This window comes from Typopeltis vanoorti, chromosome 17 (genome assembly GCF_054136105.1).
Source record: "Typopeltis vanoorti isolate ZY-2024b chromosome 17, IOZ_Tvanoo_1.0, whole genome shotgun sequence".
In the NCBI taxonomy this organism is placed as follows: Eukaryota; Metazoa; Arthropoda; class Arachnida; order Uropygi; family Thelyphonidae; genus Typopeltis; species Typopeltis vanoorti.
In genome coordinates, this window is record NC_143565.1 from 70704151 (window position 1) to 70721225 (window position 17075).

Sequence of the window (17075 nt, forward strand, 5' to 3'; positions counted from 1 at the left end):
TTTGTCACCATTAAATATCTGATCATCGGTATAATTTCCTTCTTCAATTATCTGTTGCAATTCACCAGGAAAACTAGCTGCTGTCGGCACTTGCAATTTCACCTTTATACGAACACTATGAATGCTCGATCGCTCTTTGAACTGATCAAACCACTCTGAACTTGCAGAGAAAGTTTCTTCCACTACTGACGCCGAATCATTTTCGCTTTCTAATTGTTTTCTTTTTAAAGTTTCAAACAAATTCAATGCTTTTATTTTTATAGTCATTTGACTAAGAGGAATTCTCTTTTGGTTACAATCTTCTATCCACACTGACAATAGCGTTTCCATTTCAATCATAAGATGGCTTCTGTTTCTCATAGTTTGGGACACAGACGAGGTCGATGCACTTTTTCCTAGTTGCTTATAATTTGCAGCGTGTTCTAAAATATAGCAAACAGTTGATTCATATCTTGCAATTTTGGCTTTGATTATGCCTGCTTCATACTTATTTATCATATGCAAATTATCTCCTAAGCTGATCACTCTACTTTTCTTCGTGATAGCTGTAGACTTGAAATCATCCTTGTTTCTTTTAGAATTCATTGTAGGGGTAAATAACAAGAGATAAATATCCACATGTATTTCAGACAAGGGCGGATAGTTACTGGTAAGTGGTGAGAAGGCACCGTCGGATAAAAACGAAGTGCTGCAAGAGAGCGATACCTGGAGAGTGGCGATTCGAATTGGTTGCATATGTAGTGGGCTACATCTTGCGGCCACGATAATTCGAATTTGGAGCGCAATAATTGGAATTTTGGTATCAAATTATAAACCGCGATAAATTGAGAATCGCAACAATCGAAACCGCGATAATTGAGGTATTCCTGTACTTTTTTTTTTATAATCATCCCTGATCATTTCCTTGTTTATTACTTGATAATATTTTCACTCTGATATTTATTAAATAATCAATTAAAATTTTTTGTCAAATAGTTAAATAGAACATTTAAAAATAATAGAGTATGCTCAGTTATTATTTGCATGATTTTATATCTTTATATTAGTAAACTTACATATTGTTTTCAAAATTTATTCGCCATATGTATGTTTTTCAAGTATTACATTATTGCAAAGGTTGCAGTAAAGTAGCAGTTATAGTGTCTGTTTTTTTGACAGTCTTCTCCTATTGCAATTGCAGCACATCTGTACATTAATTTAAATGACTTGTTTTATGAAAAATGAAGTGGCTTCATGATATAAATACTGTTGTAGTTCTAATTGTTTTTGAAAGGGGAGTGCATGAGAGAGAGAGAGAGAGAGACCATTCAGGCAAGTTATTTTAAAGAGAGAGTGGGTGGTGGAAAGAAAGTACAGTGCATTAGTACTGTGAGTGGGCTAAGGATTTTTTATTTTTATTAATTTTATATATTTTTGTATTTTTAATTAATTAGTTTATTTTGCACAATCTGGAAATTCTGCTATGCAAATAACACATGAAACTTTTCCAAGCCACTTCAGGCCTCCATAAGCAGGGTAGTGGCTCACTGGACAATAGAATTCATCTCCCACCTAAGATAATTACAAAAATCCTTGCCCATTGTGTAATTCACATCAGCATGTTGGTTGGAAAGTTAGATATGTTAACTACCAGACTGGCAAAGTGGATATTTCAGAACTGTTAGTGTTACAACATACTTTACAACCACAGATGCGAGAACCCTGGCTGGCACAGTGCCAAGAAGAGTCAGTTCATGTTGAAGGGGATAAAGGAATAAAACAATGTACAAAATCATCACCAACATGCAAAATCACGTGCATGTTGGTGATGATTTTGATGATATATAAAATTTTCCAACTGTTGTACAAGCAAAATAGTTACCACTTTAAAAACTAGAATTATCATAAAAGAAAAGCTAATTTTCCGACATATAATGATAAACACCCATCCCACGAAACGCATTGATTACCCTATTATTGGAATGGATTCACCTTCTACCATGCACAGAAGTGTCGAGGTGTCTCTTATCTGGTTAGACAGTACATGAATCATGAAGGAAAGCTGATATGAAGTAAATATTTACCATTTACTTCATATCACATAGCTGATATGAAGTAAATGTTAAAGGCTGTTAATTTTTTTATCATTTTAATTTTTTAATATTTTATTTCAAATCACTTAATTTTTAATTTGGGCCTTAATTGTAATATTACTTTATTGTAACCACCCACTAGATGCCATTGTGGCATGTGACTCAGCTCTGTAAATAAGGATTAACATTCTTTGTATTCTAGCTTTACCTTGTGATTATGCTGATGCACTGACGATGATCATTTAGTTTCTGGTTGAAATATTTGCACTAACAAAATTATTATGTTCTTGGAAATACATATATGTAATAAACTTTTTTTTTTATCATAACAGAAATAGTATTGGAATCAAAAAAATTAAGAATTATAGAATAAAGAAATACTAATTTAGAATAGTTGTTTTATAACATTTGATCTGTTTTTTCTTCTTTTTTTGTTTTGAATCATTTCCATGGAATGTGACAACTAACATATTGTGTATGTTCAGAATTGATGATTAATGGAGAGATAGAATGGGCGATGATCTGTGTTGTAGAAAAAAACATTAAGTTTAGAAAGGCTTTAATAACAGTGAAAATGGATTGAAAATTATTTCTTTGCCATTGTGGAGTTTTTCTATTTTTTTCTCTCTTAAAATTTCTATCTCCCTTTCTACTTTTTTGTTTCTAGAAAACAGAGCGCAGTCTTTGTCATTTCTTGTTGAGTGCTACATCTATTCAGGGATGGGAAAAAAAAAGACGACATAACATTTCCATATGTCTTGCACTTTTGATATTTGTTTGAGTAATAGCATAGTAAATTTCTCAGCAGTAGTGGCAGTGAGTTTATTCTGTTCTTAAGTGAGACTGTCAGTATATTGGAATCTGACCCTTTCCTTTATTTCAGACTTTGAAGTTTAGTGTCACTTATCTTGTATTATTTTCATGACCAACGTGAAGTATTTTCTGCATATATAAAATGGTATTACTACCTCTTTCAGATAGGAGGTGATTGCTACACAGGATAACAGATGTCTCCATGTACTGCAGTATCCTCTGAAATTGTTGGTACATTTAATTAAACCTTTCCATATTCATATTTTCTGATTTTGCCACCAATAACTTTAGTTGTCGAATCGCATCCTTTCCCAAAAATGAGATCTTCAGAGAAGGCTACTTATTCCCAAAAGTTATCTTTTCTACTAATACAAATAGATCCCCTCCACCTTCCTTGCAGAAGCAGCCTTCAGAGAAAGCTGTTACAGTAATTCTTAATGAAAGAAAGAGTAAGATGAATATGGTAAGAATGATGAGCACGTCATAAGTGGCACTCCTTTCTGGTACTGTTTCCTGCCATGCAGTTATATCAAAGGTAATGACTGGGATTTATCAGATTATATATATATATCTAAGAAGTAAATTACATGGTACTCCTATTTGATTTGAAATTTGCCTTAGAAATGCTTGTTCTATAATTTACCTATATTATTTTTTTAGTGAAGCTTTGGTTTAATGTTTCATTGTTTTATCTCTAGTGGAAGTCCAAAAGGATTGGCTGCAGCTGCAACTGCTGTATTAGCAGAAGCAGTTACTAGCAGAGGCTTATCCAGTAAACGTTGCAATAACAGCGTTTCAAAGTCAGATGATATAATACATTATTTTAAGAAACCAAAACCAGATGTTGTGCTACCACATTCGGAATTTAAATTTATAACTTGGAATATTGATGGACTAAGTGAGAATAATTTAAAAATACGAGCAAAAGCTGTATGCAAAATAATTAAAAGGTAAGAAGCTATTTTTGCATTAGTCTTTACTTTTCAACTCAAAATTAAAAATATTTATTATTAAACGTATACGTGAAGATAAATATTTTACTAGATATTTTCACTGGAGCTCAGCTGGTTTCATCAAGGCCCTCTGGTAAAGGTGACTCACATCAAGGAAGTGAGTCACCTTTATCATGGCTTTTCAGTAGAAGATGGGTTATCTGATCTCATACATAGATGTGCAGAGTTTCAGTCCTGGGAGTTCATTTGGGAGGGGAGGGGTCTCTCACAACAAGGTAAGCTAGTTAGGAGAACATGCAGTTTACACAAAGAATATATTTAGGCATATGACTTTAACCACCTTATCAAAAAATTATGGTTCTGAAAGCTCATGATACTTAGCAGATCATGTGCCTTCAAGTTTTGTTATTGATACTTTGCTTATGATGCTGATTGGCCTCAATTAGTGAGTGGCCAGTAACTTTTATGCTCTGGGTTCAAATTCCATTGCAAACTTCATTCTCTTTTTGGCTTATACATTGTGATAATTTTTATTCCTTCTCTATATGTATCCTACCTGCATACGATTGTAAATCTGTCATATATTTAGTACCATGAGTAGGTTATAGATTAGGTAATCTGGAAAAAATTTCATGTTTGGACTTTAGAGCAGATAAGGTAATCTGCTCTTGAGTCTAAACAAGGAAATTTTTCAAGTTTCTAAGCCAAATAAGCAGAGTGGTGGTCTTATGCCAGGCAACAAATCATCTGTCATCAACAACATGTAATGTTAATTAAGAGGGAGATGTTAAATCCCGCTTTATTTTATAGCCGGGTACGAAACTCGGGTCGAAATCCATCGACATCCATAGAGTTTCAGTGCCGAAAAAACTATCGGCAGAACCAAGTGTAAATGATCACTTGGATAGTACAACACCAGGGAAACTCCATGCAAAGGTGGAGCAAGCTCCCTCACTAACTTTAATATTCTTTCATAATGTAAAACCCAGCTCCTATGAGATGTATATATATTGTTTTACATTAAGAGAAGAGGTCACTACCCAGACTGGTTTCAACTTTTTTTTTTTTTGAGGTCTCATCAGTGAGTAGGTAGACCTGAAATATCAAGGTTTTAAGTGAACAGAAATTTACATACCTCTACTATACATTATAAAATAAAACGGGATTTAACATCTCCCTGTTAATTAACAAATTCGCCAGTAAAATAGCCTATCGGCTTATTATCTTTGTAATTACATTTTCTACTTTTGTTGTACTATCCAAGTGATCATTTACACTTGGTTCCGCCGATAGTTTTTTCAGCATTGAAACTCTATGGATGTCGATGGATTTCGACCCGAGTTCTGTACCCGGCTATAAAATAAAACGGGATTTAACATCTCCCTCTTAATTAACAAATTCGCCGATAAAATAGCCTTTCAGCTTATTATCTTTGTAGTTAACATGTAATGTTGTTTATTCGGTTTTGTTACTATGAATGGCCCTGTTGTGGTGGGGGGGGGGTAATTGAAATGGCGCATTTTAATAACGATCCTAAATACCAAATTTCATTAAATTCCATCGCCAGTATAAATGATTTCATTGAAACCAAAACTAAGCAGACATATTCTAGAGCTCATGCTAAATTTTATTAAAATTACTTACTAAATTAAATTTAATTCTCGTAGAAAGGGTTGTGCATTGGTTACTAAATAACTTAAGGAATTCACACCGTACACTAGAATATAAATTAAATTAAACTTTTTAATATATATTTCCAATATTTCGGCAACATCACGTTGCCTTCATCAAAGGAACTTAAAACACGTTCACCCAGGCACTAAACAGTAAATGAGGACGAAGAGAGGAAGCTGTTTTTTCTCCTAAAAGTCCTGATGGTGCCCCCCCTAGTGGGCTATGTAGGTATTCTTGGCCATTGGGTTGAAGGTCTCCTGATGTACGTCTCCCAAATTTGTTGAGATTTGGCATGTTTCTTAGTGCTGAGGCTGATTCCATGAATTTGTTGTTTTAAGGATACTTGCGACATAAGACTGAATGATATAATCACGTAATCACAAGAAAGATATTTATTTAACCAAATATTTCGGTTAAATATTTAAATATTTAACCGAATATTTAACCGAAATATTTAACCACCACTCTGCTTATTTGGCTTAGAAACTTGAAAAATTTCCTTGTTTAGACTCAATATTTAAATATTTAAATAATTAAATATTTAACCAAATATTTCGGCAGACCGAAATATTTGGTTAAATAAATATCTTTCTTGTGATTACGTGATTATATCATTGATTCCATGAATAGTCTTTCAAATTTGAACTTGCGATGGTGTTTTACTGTGGCTTTCTTCCACTGTATTCTGTGGCGTGTATCCAGAGCATGGTCTGCAAGACCAGAGTGGATGTACTGGTGAAACCGGATGTAGTCCTTGTGTTCTGAAATTCTGATATTTGCTGTCCTGCTTGTTTGGCCAAAGTAGGACAGCTTATAGCCGTAAGGGACCTGGTATACACCAGGTCGGTCTTTAGTGGAGCGGATGAGGGATGCCAGTTTTCTATATGGTCTGTAACAAGAGGTCAAGTCATGTTTTTTTAAGATTTTGGTAATTATTTTTGAGGTGCCTTGGATGTAGGGAATGGTGATGGATTTAGAGTAATCCTTGTTGTGAAGGGGGGAGAGGGGGGGGGGTTGTGGTTTAATGGTTTCAATATTTTTTTTGGGGGGTAGCCATTGGCTGAGAACGTGTTGAGGATGTGATTAAGTTCAGTGGTTAGGGCATTGTCATTTGAACAGATTAGTTTAGCCCTGTTGTTGTATAGTGTCTTAATAACTCCATATTGTTGTGGGGGTGGGGAATTGTTGGCGAATGTATTTGCCTGTATGGGTGGGTTTTCAATAAACTGAGAAAACCAAGGTTCCATCAGGCTGGCAGGTGACTAGTGTGTTTAGAAAAGGGAGGCTGTTGTTTTCCTCATTTTCTATGGTGAACTTGATTCTGGGGTGTTGGTTGTTTAAGTGTGTTAAGAAGGAGAGGAGTGTATCAGAGCCATGTGGCCAAATAGTGAACACATCATCAACATAGCGAAGCCATATGGTTGGTTTTTATGGGGCAGAGTTTAAGGCTTTCTCTTCAAAAGTCTCCATAAAGAAGTTGGCCAAGGGTGGGGGGAGAGTGGTGAACCCATGGCTGTCCCCTCTATTTGTTTGTAGAATTTTCCCTGCCAAACAAAATAGCCTGAGTTCATTGTGAACTGAAATAGGGCTGAGATATTGGGAGGAAATTTAGCTTGGATTAGCTCTAAGGTTTCCTTGAGTGGGACATTTGTGAATAAGGAGGAGATGTCAAAACTGACCATTATGTCAGTATGTTGGAGTGTAAGGTTTTCTATGCTGGCTTTGAAGTGTGAAGAGTTTTTTTGTGTGTGATGGTGTATTGCCAGTGTGTGTGAGTGCTTTGGCCAAATGTTTAGATAATTTGTATCTGGGAGAATCAATGCCACCCACTATGGGACGTAATGGTACATTTTCTTTATGTATTTTTGGGAGTCCATATATATGGGGGGGGGGGTTATATAATTATACGGTTTTAATTTGTTAGTAACTTCTACAGGCTAAGAAGTGACCTCCTTGAGGAGCCTATTAGACTGGATTGTAGCTTGTGTTCTCACCAAGCAAGACCACCAATAACCAACATATCCAATAGGGAATATAAAGCTCTGCAGGAAATGAGGAAAAACAAAGAAATAATAATCACCAAAGCAGATAAGGGAAACGCCACCGTAGTACTCAGCCAAACACAGGTAAGCTTAATGCTCTATTATTAGATCGGGCTACTTACCTTCCTATTGAATATAATCACACCAACTCACAAATTAGAAAACTCTATAGGCTCCTTAAAATCTTAAAAAAAAACATCAATTGACCTCTTGTTACAGACCATATAGAAAATTAGCATCCCTTATCCACTCCACTAAAGACCAACCACTTCCCCTGGACCGACCTGGTGTATACCATGTCGGTCTAGGGGAAGCTGTAAGCTGTCCTACTTTGGCCAGAGAGGCAGGACAGCGAATATCAGAATTTCAGAACACAAGAACTACATCCGGTTTCACCAATACATCCACTCTGGTCTTGCAGACTATGCTCTGGATACACGCTACAGAACGGTTGAAGAAAGCTACAGTAATACTCCATAGCAAGTTCAAATTTGAAAGACTATTCATGGAATCAGCCTCAGCCCTAAGAAACATGCCAAACCTCAACAAAAATGGTTGCATGAAACTGCCCCAAATTTGGGAGACGTACATCAGGAGACCTTCAGCCCATCGGCTAAGAATACCTACATAGCCCGCTAGGAGATATCATCAGGACTTTTAGGAGAAACAATAGCTTCCCTCGCTTCATCCTCATTTACTGTGTTTAGTGCCTGCATGCATGTATGTCTTTATCTTAAGTTCCTTTGAAGATGGCAACGTGACGTTGCTGAAATATTTGAAATATATATTAAAGTTTAATTCAATTTATATTCTAGTGTATGTTGCAAATTCCTTAAGTTATTTAGTAATCATAAATTAAATTTAATACTTATTTAATTAGCCAGAGCAGAGTATTGCATCAACATGCAGTTGCATTGAAGTATGTATACTCAAACTGCATTATACACTAAGTTGATACTCTTATTGATTATAAGCTGCCATTCGCATTCTGTCTTTCTACATTAATGTTTATATGCTGATTTCCAGATCATAAGCACTGGCTTGAGTATCACCACATTTTTTTTTTAAATTTTTAGCTGACTTAAGTGACCACCCTTCCTTTCCCAATTTAGTACTATTATTTATCATCTCATCTTCTCCTTAAATATTAGTCATCTGGTCTGTAATTTCTAAATAAAGTGACTTTACTCAAAACACACCAAATTAATGTTATGATATAGCAATTAATCTACATAGTCTATTGTGTGTGTCAGCTGCACATGTTCTCTGATTATGCTTTTCATGGGATGTTAACCTTAATTTCCAGGAGAAGCTACACTGCTTCGTTATGAGACTGGGTAACTCGCTTTCAGTTGAAAATTTGTAATGTTCTAGTTCAGATGCAAACCCAGGTCTTTCCAACTAAAGATCCATTGGGAATTGGGGGATTAATCAAAGCATTGGAACATGCTTCTATTGACTTTTTTCAATCAATTTATTATTGTTTTGAAATTGCAAGCTGAGCAAGTTTTGAAATGGACACACACACACACACACACACTTTTTAAAAAAAAAAAAAATGTCTGTCATCATCATTTCTCGATATACCAAGTGATTTACATTTCTTATACTTAATGCTGACTATGCATAACATACAATTAATATATGTGTTTGACAGTGTACTTGTATGCTTATCAACAGGAAGATATTCTTTTAAATCAAGGTTTTTTATCTTTGCTTTATTCATTTATTAATTTTGATAAGATGCCAACTCTTGAATATGAACCAACATTTCTGCTGACCACTGAGTCTCCCTTTAATAAAACAGTTCCTGAACCAAAAATGCATTGAAAGCTTGGATCAGTGCCTTGCTGTATCAAAAAAACTTGCTCCTGCAAAATCAAATTAATTGATGCCATGCTAGACCAGATTCGTGATCAGTGCCTCAATGAAAAATCATCTGCCTCTGATACCTGTTAGCTCTGTAGTCTCATCACTAAATGAGTCAGAAAACAAAAATAACACTATTATCCTCAACTTCCATGCCAAAAGTAATGATACCATGAAGAAAGACATCACCAAACTAATGGAAAAATCTGGTTTTGATTGCTGAAAAATCGTCCATTGCTACTGCTTTTGATCTATGGACAAAAAAATTGATGGGAGGATCTTCCTGGCAACTGGTGAAAGTAGCAGCATTAGTTCTGATGCACCACAGTTCATCGGAATTAATGGTGACTGTGAACATCCTCAAATTCAGTTCTCCCCAATGACATATATGAGCCTGACCCTTACCTTCAGCCATTAGGAACAAGGAAAACAACTTATCAGCAATTGGAAGAAAAAAGTCAAAGCAGCAATGAAAAATGCACATCAACTACAAAAGAGGAATACTTTTGTAGTCGATGTGCATTTGCAAAATGCGCAAACTCGAATACAAGTTTTCAAGTACTGCATAGAGAATGTATGGCCTACTCGGTCAACAACAAACCCTATAGAGATTTCCAGATCACTTTACAAATATATGTGGTCTCAGCTCCAACCTCAACAGTTTCCACTTCAACCTCCAGTCTGCAAAACCTCCACCTTCTTATTCTGACAGAAACCCAATTTTTTCTTCTCCAAGCATTACCATCTCAACTTCCCCCAAATGCACACTCTTTAGTTCCTTTTTCCTCAAGGGTGGCATTTGTGCATATGTTTGCTCTGACACATCATTGCAGAGAGCATTCAACTTAGAATCTCCCAGTCATGATCTACTTTGGCTGGAAACCTCTCTACCCCACTCTGTCAAATTCATATGTTATCTGTATCACTCTTCCAGTACAACTAACTGCTCTGAACACTTTGACTTCCTCTCCCTGAAAGTTGATGTCCTTCAATCCAACTTTCTTAGCAGTGACTTTCTTCCTCAGAAGTTTTAACATTCACAGTGTCAATTAGCTTTCCTTCTCCAACTGCACAGACCAAGCAGGTTGAGATGCTGAGAATTTGCCATCTCAAATGACATTATGCAAATTTTTCACATGGCCACCATAGTACCAGATTCTGGTACTCTGGTGGCCATGTGAAAAACTCTGGACATCTTCCTCACTAGTGATCTCTCCAAATACACTGTGAAGATTGCATCTTCCATAGGTAATTCAGAGTACAACCTTGTGCTTCCTCCACTGAGCATCACTCACATAGAGCTTCTCAACCCAGAGTCATCTGGCATCTCCAAGTGGGATTGCATCTGATATTTCTATACCTCATTATCAAGGAAAGCAATAATCCTTGGCTGGACTATTGCTTCACCCATCCCCCTACCTTTCTGAGCTAAGCATATGTGCTGAAATGATCCTCTCTTGTCTGGAAGTATACGAGGATGGTCTGAAAAGTTCTCGGCCTCACCATAGATGGCAACACTATCGGCACGATTTTTTTTTTTTCCAAATTAGTACATCTGTCATAAGCAGCTGTGCAATCTTTGAAATTGCAGGTCATTCTATCGAGTAGTTTGTCTTATACAGCTGTCTGTATCCCTTGAAATGGATAAAATTGAGTATCATGCGGTTATAAAATTTTACTTTGTAAAAGAAGGTTTAACGTCAACAGAAATTCATAAAAGTTTATGGGCACTCTTCTTCTCCTTTATTTTCGACAATTAAGAAATGAGCTGCAGAGCTTTAACATTGCCGTACCAGCCTTGAAGATGATCCACGCGAAGGATGTCCAAAAAGTGTAACAACACCAGACATTATTGATCAAGTGCACGATATGGTATTGGATGACCAGCGAGTCAAAGTGCGTGAAATTGCTGAGACTATAGGCATTTCAAAAGAATGTGTAGGATATATTTTGCATGAAGAATTGTAAATGAAAAAGCTTTGCACAAGATGGGTGCCACGCTTGCTCACATCAGATCAAAAACCCACTTGCATGAAAATCTCTGAAGAGTGCTTGGAGCATTTTAACAGAATAAAACTTATTTTGTGCATCAATTTATTTATTACTATGGATGAGACTTGGATTCACCATTACACACCAGAATCTAAACAGCAGCCAGTTGTTCAGTGCCAAAAAAAAAAAAAAAAAGACAAAGTTGGTTCCATCAGCAGGAAAGGTCATGGCATCGGTGGTTAAAGGCATTTTGTTTATTAATTATCTTGAAAAAGGTAAAACAATAACCAGGGAATATTTGTGAGAAAAGACCCAATTTGCAGAAGAAAAAATCATCTTTCATCTAGACAATGTACCTGCTCACAAAGGTGTTTTGGCAGTGGGAAAATTAAGGGATCTTCACTATGAATTGTTGGAACATCCACCCTGATTCCCAGATTTGGCTCCCTCTGACTTCTGTCTCTTCCTAAAACTAAAACTCTTCTTCACTGGTCAGCATTTTTCTTCGAATTAAGAGGCGATTGCAGCTGTAGAGGGGATTTTGCAGATCTTACTGAGAACCACTACAGGAACGGGATAATGTTGCTGGATCATTGCTGGAATAAATGTATTAGTCTTAAGGGAGATTATGTTGAAAAATGAAAATAATTTTGAAATTATAAATTGGTTTTTTCATTGTTAGGCCGAGAACTTTTCAGACCACCCTCCTATATTCCAATTCCATGCTAAATTCCCATTCAATTAGCCTTGATTCTCCAAAAGATGTAAAAAGCAGTATAGGGCAAAACATCATTCATTTAATTTATTCTTAGACATTCATTCTTTCTTTTACTTGCAGCTTAACGATAAAATTCTTTTGGAATTTTATCGTTAAGCTTTTAGCTTAACGATAAAATTTTGCTTTTAGCCAGCACAGCCAGTTTCTTTTTGTACTCTGGTTTAGCTTTCCATACAATCCCATAACTTTTCTGGACTGTGCTTTATATATTTCATAACTCCTCTCACTCTTAGTCAGACACTATTCCTTCCACATTATCTACTTATGGATCTCTTGGTTGCACATCCATTTAACTCCCACCCTGTTTGTTCCTTGAACTCTAGGGATACATTCAAATCCTGTCTCATTGAACAATGTTTTCAAAAATTACCATGCATTGTATGCTTTCAAAGATAATTATAATGTCCAGCTTTGTAGTTGAGCATGTAACCTTTCCAATCAGAAAATCTGTATCACCTACTGATGGCAAAATAGTCGCATTCTTAACTGAGCCCCTCGTCTGATGCTTTGACCAAATCCAACACTCTTTGACCTTGAGTTCCTTCTTTTATGTGCTTCTTGAGAAAATTGTCTCACAACAAATTTCTCCTTAATTCTTATCATGAGATTTCTCTACATACTCAATGTTGGGATAATTTAAATCACCCATAATGATTACACTTAGTACCCATGTGAGTAATTTGGTGATTCATTTCATCATCTCCCAGCAGCTGAACTCACACCACCATGTATTTCATCCCATTAGCTTCAAACTTACTGCTACATGGGATGCTATTAACATTACTGGGCTTCATGAGTTTCTACCCTAGCTTCACTCAAATCATCTGTCATTTTTAAGAATACTATACCCTTTACACTTAAGTCCAGTTGAAACATCTGACTAATAGCCAGGTTTCACTAATGCCACAATGTATTCATCAAAGCAGTGAACTCAAACCCCCTTGTTTCTGATGCTCCTGTCATTTGTGTATAGACATAGCAAATTATCATCTAGCTTTTGTTATACTTAAATCTACAGTCTGCATTGACTAGTTAGATAACTTTCTCTTTTCCCTCCCCAGATACACTGAAAGGTTTAATTCCAAAAGTGCAATTTTTCACCTCTTCACCAAATATATAACCATTCTCAGTAACATTCATATCATTATCATATTTGCATACTGTAGCTGAATTTGCACACACATTCTCTCCATTCCTCCCATGATATCTAGTTTCCCTGACTCTTCATGAGGTCTCACTCCAATAAATAATTTCTTCAGGCTGCTTGATATCAAATCCATTCAAGTACATGTCATCCCTCTTAAACTAGTCTTTTCTACCATAATACACATTCAAAAACTTGCATCCATTTCTTCTGCACAGCCTGTGCATTAAGTCATTTACCATCTTGCCCTTCCTTAACTTGATGGTGTCGTATCTCAGTAAAAACCATAATTTTTACTCTTACTTTTCTTTTGTGCTTCTTTCAACAGTCTTTTCATATTCTGTTTCATACTGTACTTATTGGAACTAAAGAATTAGTTCCAATGTGAAGGAAAATTGTTGATAGGAAGTTAGTAATGATGTGAGGTCTTCATGTAGTACTATCATAATATCCTGTACATCCCTTGAGGGTACATGTCAGGAATTTGATGATGAACAAGAACTACCATCTCTTTTACTTTTATTTTCTGTTTTTCTATTACAGTTGTCACATCTTTAATCTTTACCATGGGAAGCTTGAAGTAGCTCCATCAGCAAGTGCAAATTTAATGATTCATTTACCTGGTTGTTGTCATTATTATTAGCAACTTCTAAGTTTCTTTGAACATGTCTCCACTTTTTTCAATTCTCTGGTCAATTTTTTTAATTTCTTTTAATAAGGATATTTCAAATGCTACATTTTCCTTGCTTATATTGTCACTATTGCTGCTGCAACATTTCTGCTCAGCAGGATGAAGGTTCTCTTGCCAGCACTTACATTAATTTGTGTTTATAACAACTTGTTGTGGCAAGTGTTTGCTGCCATTTTTAAGACTTCAATTTCTGCAATTATATTACTAAATGTACTAATACAATAAATTCACTAAAAAACTATAATAATATACTAAAAACTCCAATTAATCTCAGAAAACATTTCAATAAATAAATAAAAAAAATCTTAAGATTTTTTAGAAGTTTATCTTATAGAAGCTTTGTAACAGCACATCTACCATATATTTTATATTGATTATTAGCTTTATTACTAGGCGATGTGATGGAATAAACATGCAGAAAAATGAAAGAACAAATTATTCAGAGAGGAAAGAAAAAAGAAAAAAAAAACATGCAGTGGAAAGGGAGCAAACAATTTGCATATGTGGCCCTGATAAAATAATACATTTTCACCAATTTTTTTTTGTAAAATTGAAATTAATCAATGAATAATCACAATGTTCATTTCTACAAGTTTTTTTTTTTTTTTAACCTAATCTTTAATTTTTATTTTCAAAATGATCTACTATAATTTAAACTAAACATATTTGGTGGTTTGATAATTAAAAGGGGTGCTTAAGGGTCAAAGCTGTATAACTGAGAGGAGACCTCCACATAGCCTTTAAAGCAATGAGGAGAACTGACCAGAGCTTCTGACCTAATGTCCAATCCTCACCTTCTCGTGGTGCACCCTGTTGGGTATCTACCTGGATACTGAACGAACGAGGATGGGCTGGCAATTTGGGATTTAGCCAACCAAATTGTATTCCTATTGGTTAAACCAAAATACAAAATGATGGTACAACATGACAAAATTTCATGCCGGCTGGAGCGTCACCTGGTTAAACAAGGCTCCTGTTGTTTTCGCCAGGGAACCAGGGTGAACAGGGAAAAGTCAGCTACTGGAACAAATCTGAAAACACACCCCAACTCAACATCACCATAGTTAAAGATTGGTACTATCAACATAAGAAGCCAGAATGGCAAAGAAATGGAGCTAGCGGAGGAATTAGATAAGTACCAGATCGACATAATAGGGGTGACTGAAACAAAAAAGACCAAAACTGGTGAGATCTTTCTGAGCAATAAATACAAAATGTTATATTCAGGCAATGACAATCAAGGAAAAGAAGGGGTAGCCATAGTATTCAACACAAAATATGAGGCTCATCTTCTTGAATGGCAGGCTGTGTCAAGTAGAGTGATTTGGGCAAATATCAGAATGGGGAACTGGACAATGAGACTTATTTGTGCCTATGGTCCCACAGAAGGCTCTACTAAGATAGAAGCGGAGCAATTTTTTGAGGCTCTAGAGAAAGCTACTGACACAATGAAAAAGGAAAAGTTGGTCCTTGTTGGGGATCTAAATAGCAGAGTAGGAAGTGATTGTCAGACATACAAAAATGTTTTGGGAAAATTTGGAGAAAAGAGCAAAGCTAATAATAATGGCAAATACCTGTTAGATTTCTGCTCAGGACATGGACTGGTTATTACTAACACCATGTTCCAACATAAAAATGTGCACAAATTCACATGGAGAGAAGAGGCAAAGAATAAGAAAGTCTCATTGACTATGTTATTGTTGATAGTGATGTTTTCTCCCTGGTGCAGGACACCAGAGTGTAGAGAGGATTTGAAATTGGAAGCGATCACTATTTAGTCTTGAGCAGGATAAAATTGAATTTCATATTGAAAAGAATGACATGTAAGAAAGTTTTAAAGCGAATAAAAGTTGAGCAGCTCTCAGATGTGAACTGTAGACTAAAATACACAAAGACTATTGAATGAAAAATGAAAGAGTTTGAGAACAGGAACCAAACCCTGGAGATTCAATGGCAAGCCTTGAAGAAAACCCCGATTGATTCAGCTAGAGAGCCATGTGGTGAAGTTGTCTGCAAGGATAGAAAAATTAGAACTCCATGGTGGACACAGGAAGTTAAAGAGGCAGTGAAGGAAAAGAAGAAAGCATATGAAAAGTTCCTGGCAAATAAGTCAGCTTGTGCTCTTAGAGAATACAGAGAGACAAATGTAACAAAGCTAAACAGTATGTAAAACTAGCTAAACAAAAGTCATGGGAGGACTTGGCAAGAACATAGAAAATAAATATCAAGAAGGTGGCAAAATATTCTGGAGGTTGTTGAAGAAGCTTAAAAATGGAGGAAAGAGTGCTGTAAAAGGAGTTAGAGATGATAAAGGTGACATGAAAACAGGAGAAAAAGATATCCTTGAAGTACGGAGTAATTTCTTCAAAAAATTGCTAAATGAAACAAGCAGTGATAGCACAGTGGTAAAAAAACACTCAACAGGTATATAAACAAGTCCTCCGTTGTTTATATAGTCAGGAATACATATCCATACTTGAAGTAGAAAAAGCCATCAAAGGTTTGAAATGTGGAAAGGCAGCAGGAGTAGATGATATTTGACCAGAAATGCTGAAGTATGGTGGTATAAAAGTCTTACAGTGGCCGCACTGCATAGTTCAGAAGGCGTGAACAGAGGGACGAATTTCCGATGATTGGAGCAGAGCTCTCATAGTACCCATATATAAAAAGGGAAATAAAATGGAATGTGAGAATTACAGAGGTGTTTCCCTACTGAGTGTTCCTTACTTGAGAAAAGGCTGAGAAGAATTGTGGAAGAAAAGCTTGGTGATGAACAAGCTGGATTCAGGCCCAAATAGAGGCTGTCAGGATCAGATCTTCACTTTACCACAAATGGTCAAGAAATCATTGGAATATAACAAAGATCTGTATTTAAGTTTTGTCTGTCTGAAAAAGGCATATGATAAGGTGCCAAGAGAGAAGCTATTCAATACGCTACAGTTATATGGTGTCAATGGGGCATTATATCAATCAATACTTAGTCTTTATTTGAGTTGTAAATCAGCAGTTAGGATTGAAGGAAGTACAGGAAGATGGTTTAATGTTAT

At 35.8% G+C, this 17075-nt stretch overlaps 1 protein-coding gene across 1 annotated transcript in view; it reads left to right on the forward strand.

Moving 5' to 3' along the window:
- The window catches only part of LOC150097473 (tyrosyl-DNA phosphodiesterase 2-like), a 71701-nt gene that overhangs the window by 35413 nt on the left and 19213 nt on the right, over nucleotides 1-17075 (forward strand). Inside the window, exon 3 of the mRNA XM_090407115.1 lies at nucleotides 3584-3835. Coding sequence (XP_090263241.1) covers nucleotides 3584-3835 — 252 coding nt within the window. The remainder of the gene's footprint in view (nucleotides 1-3583; nucleotides 3836-17075) is intronic.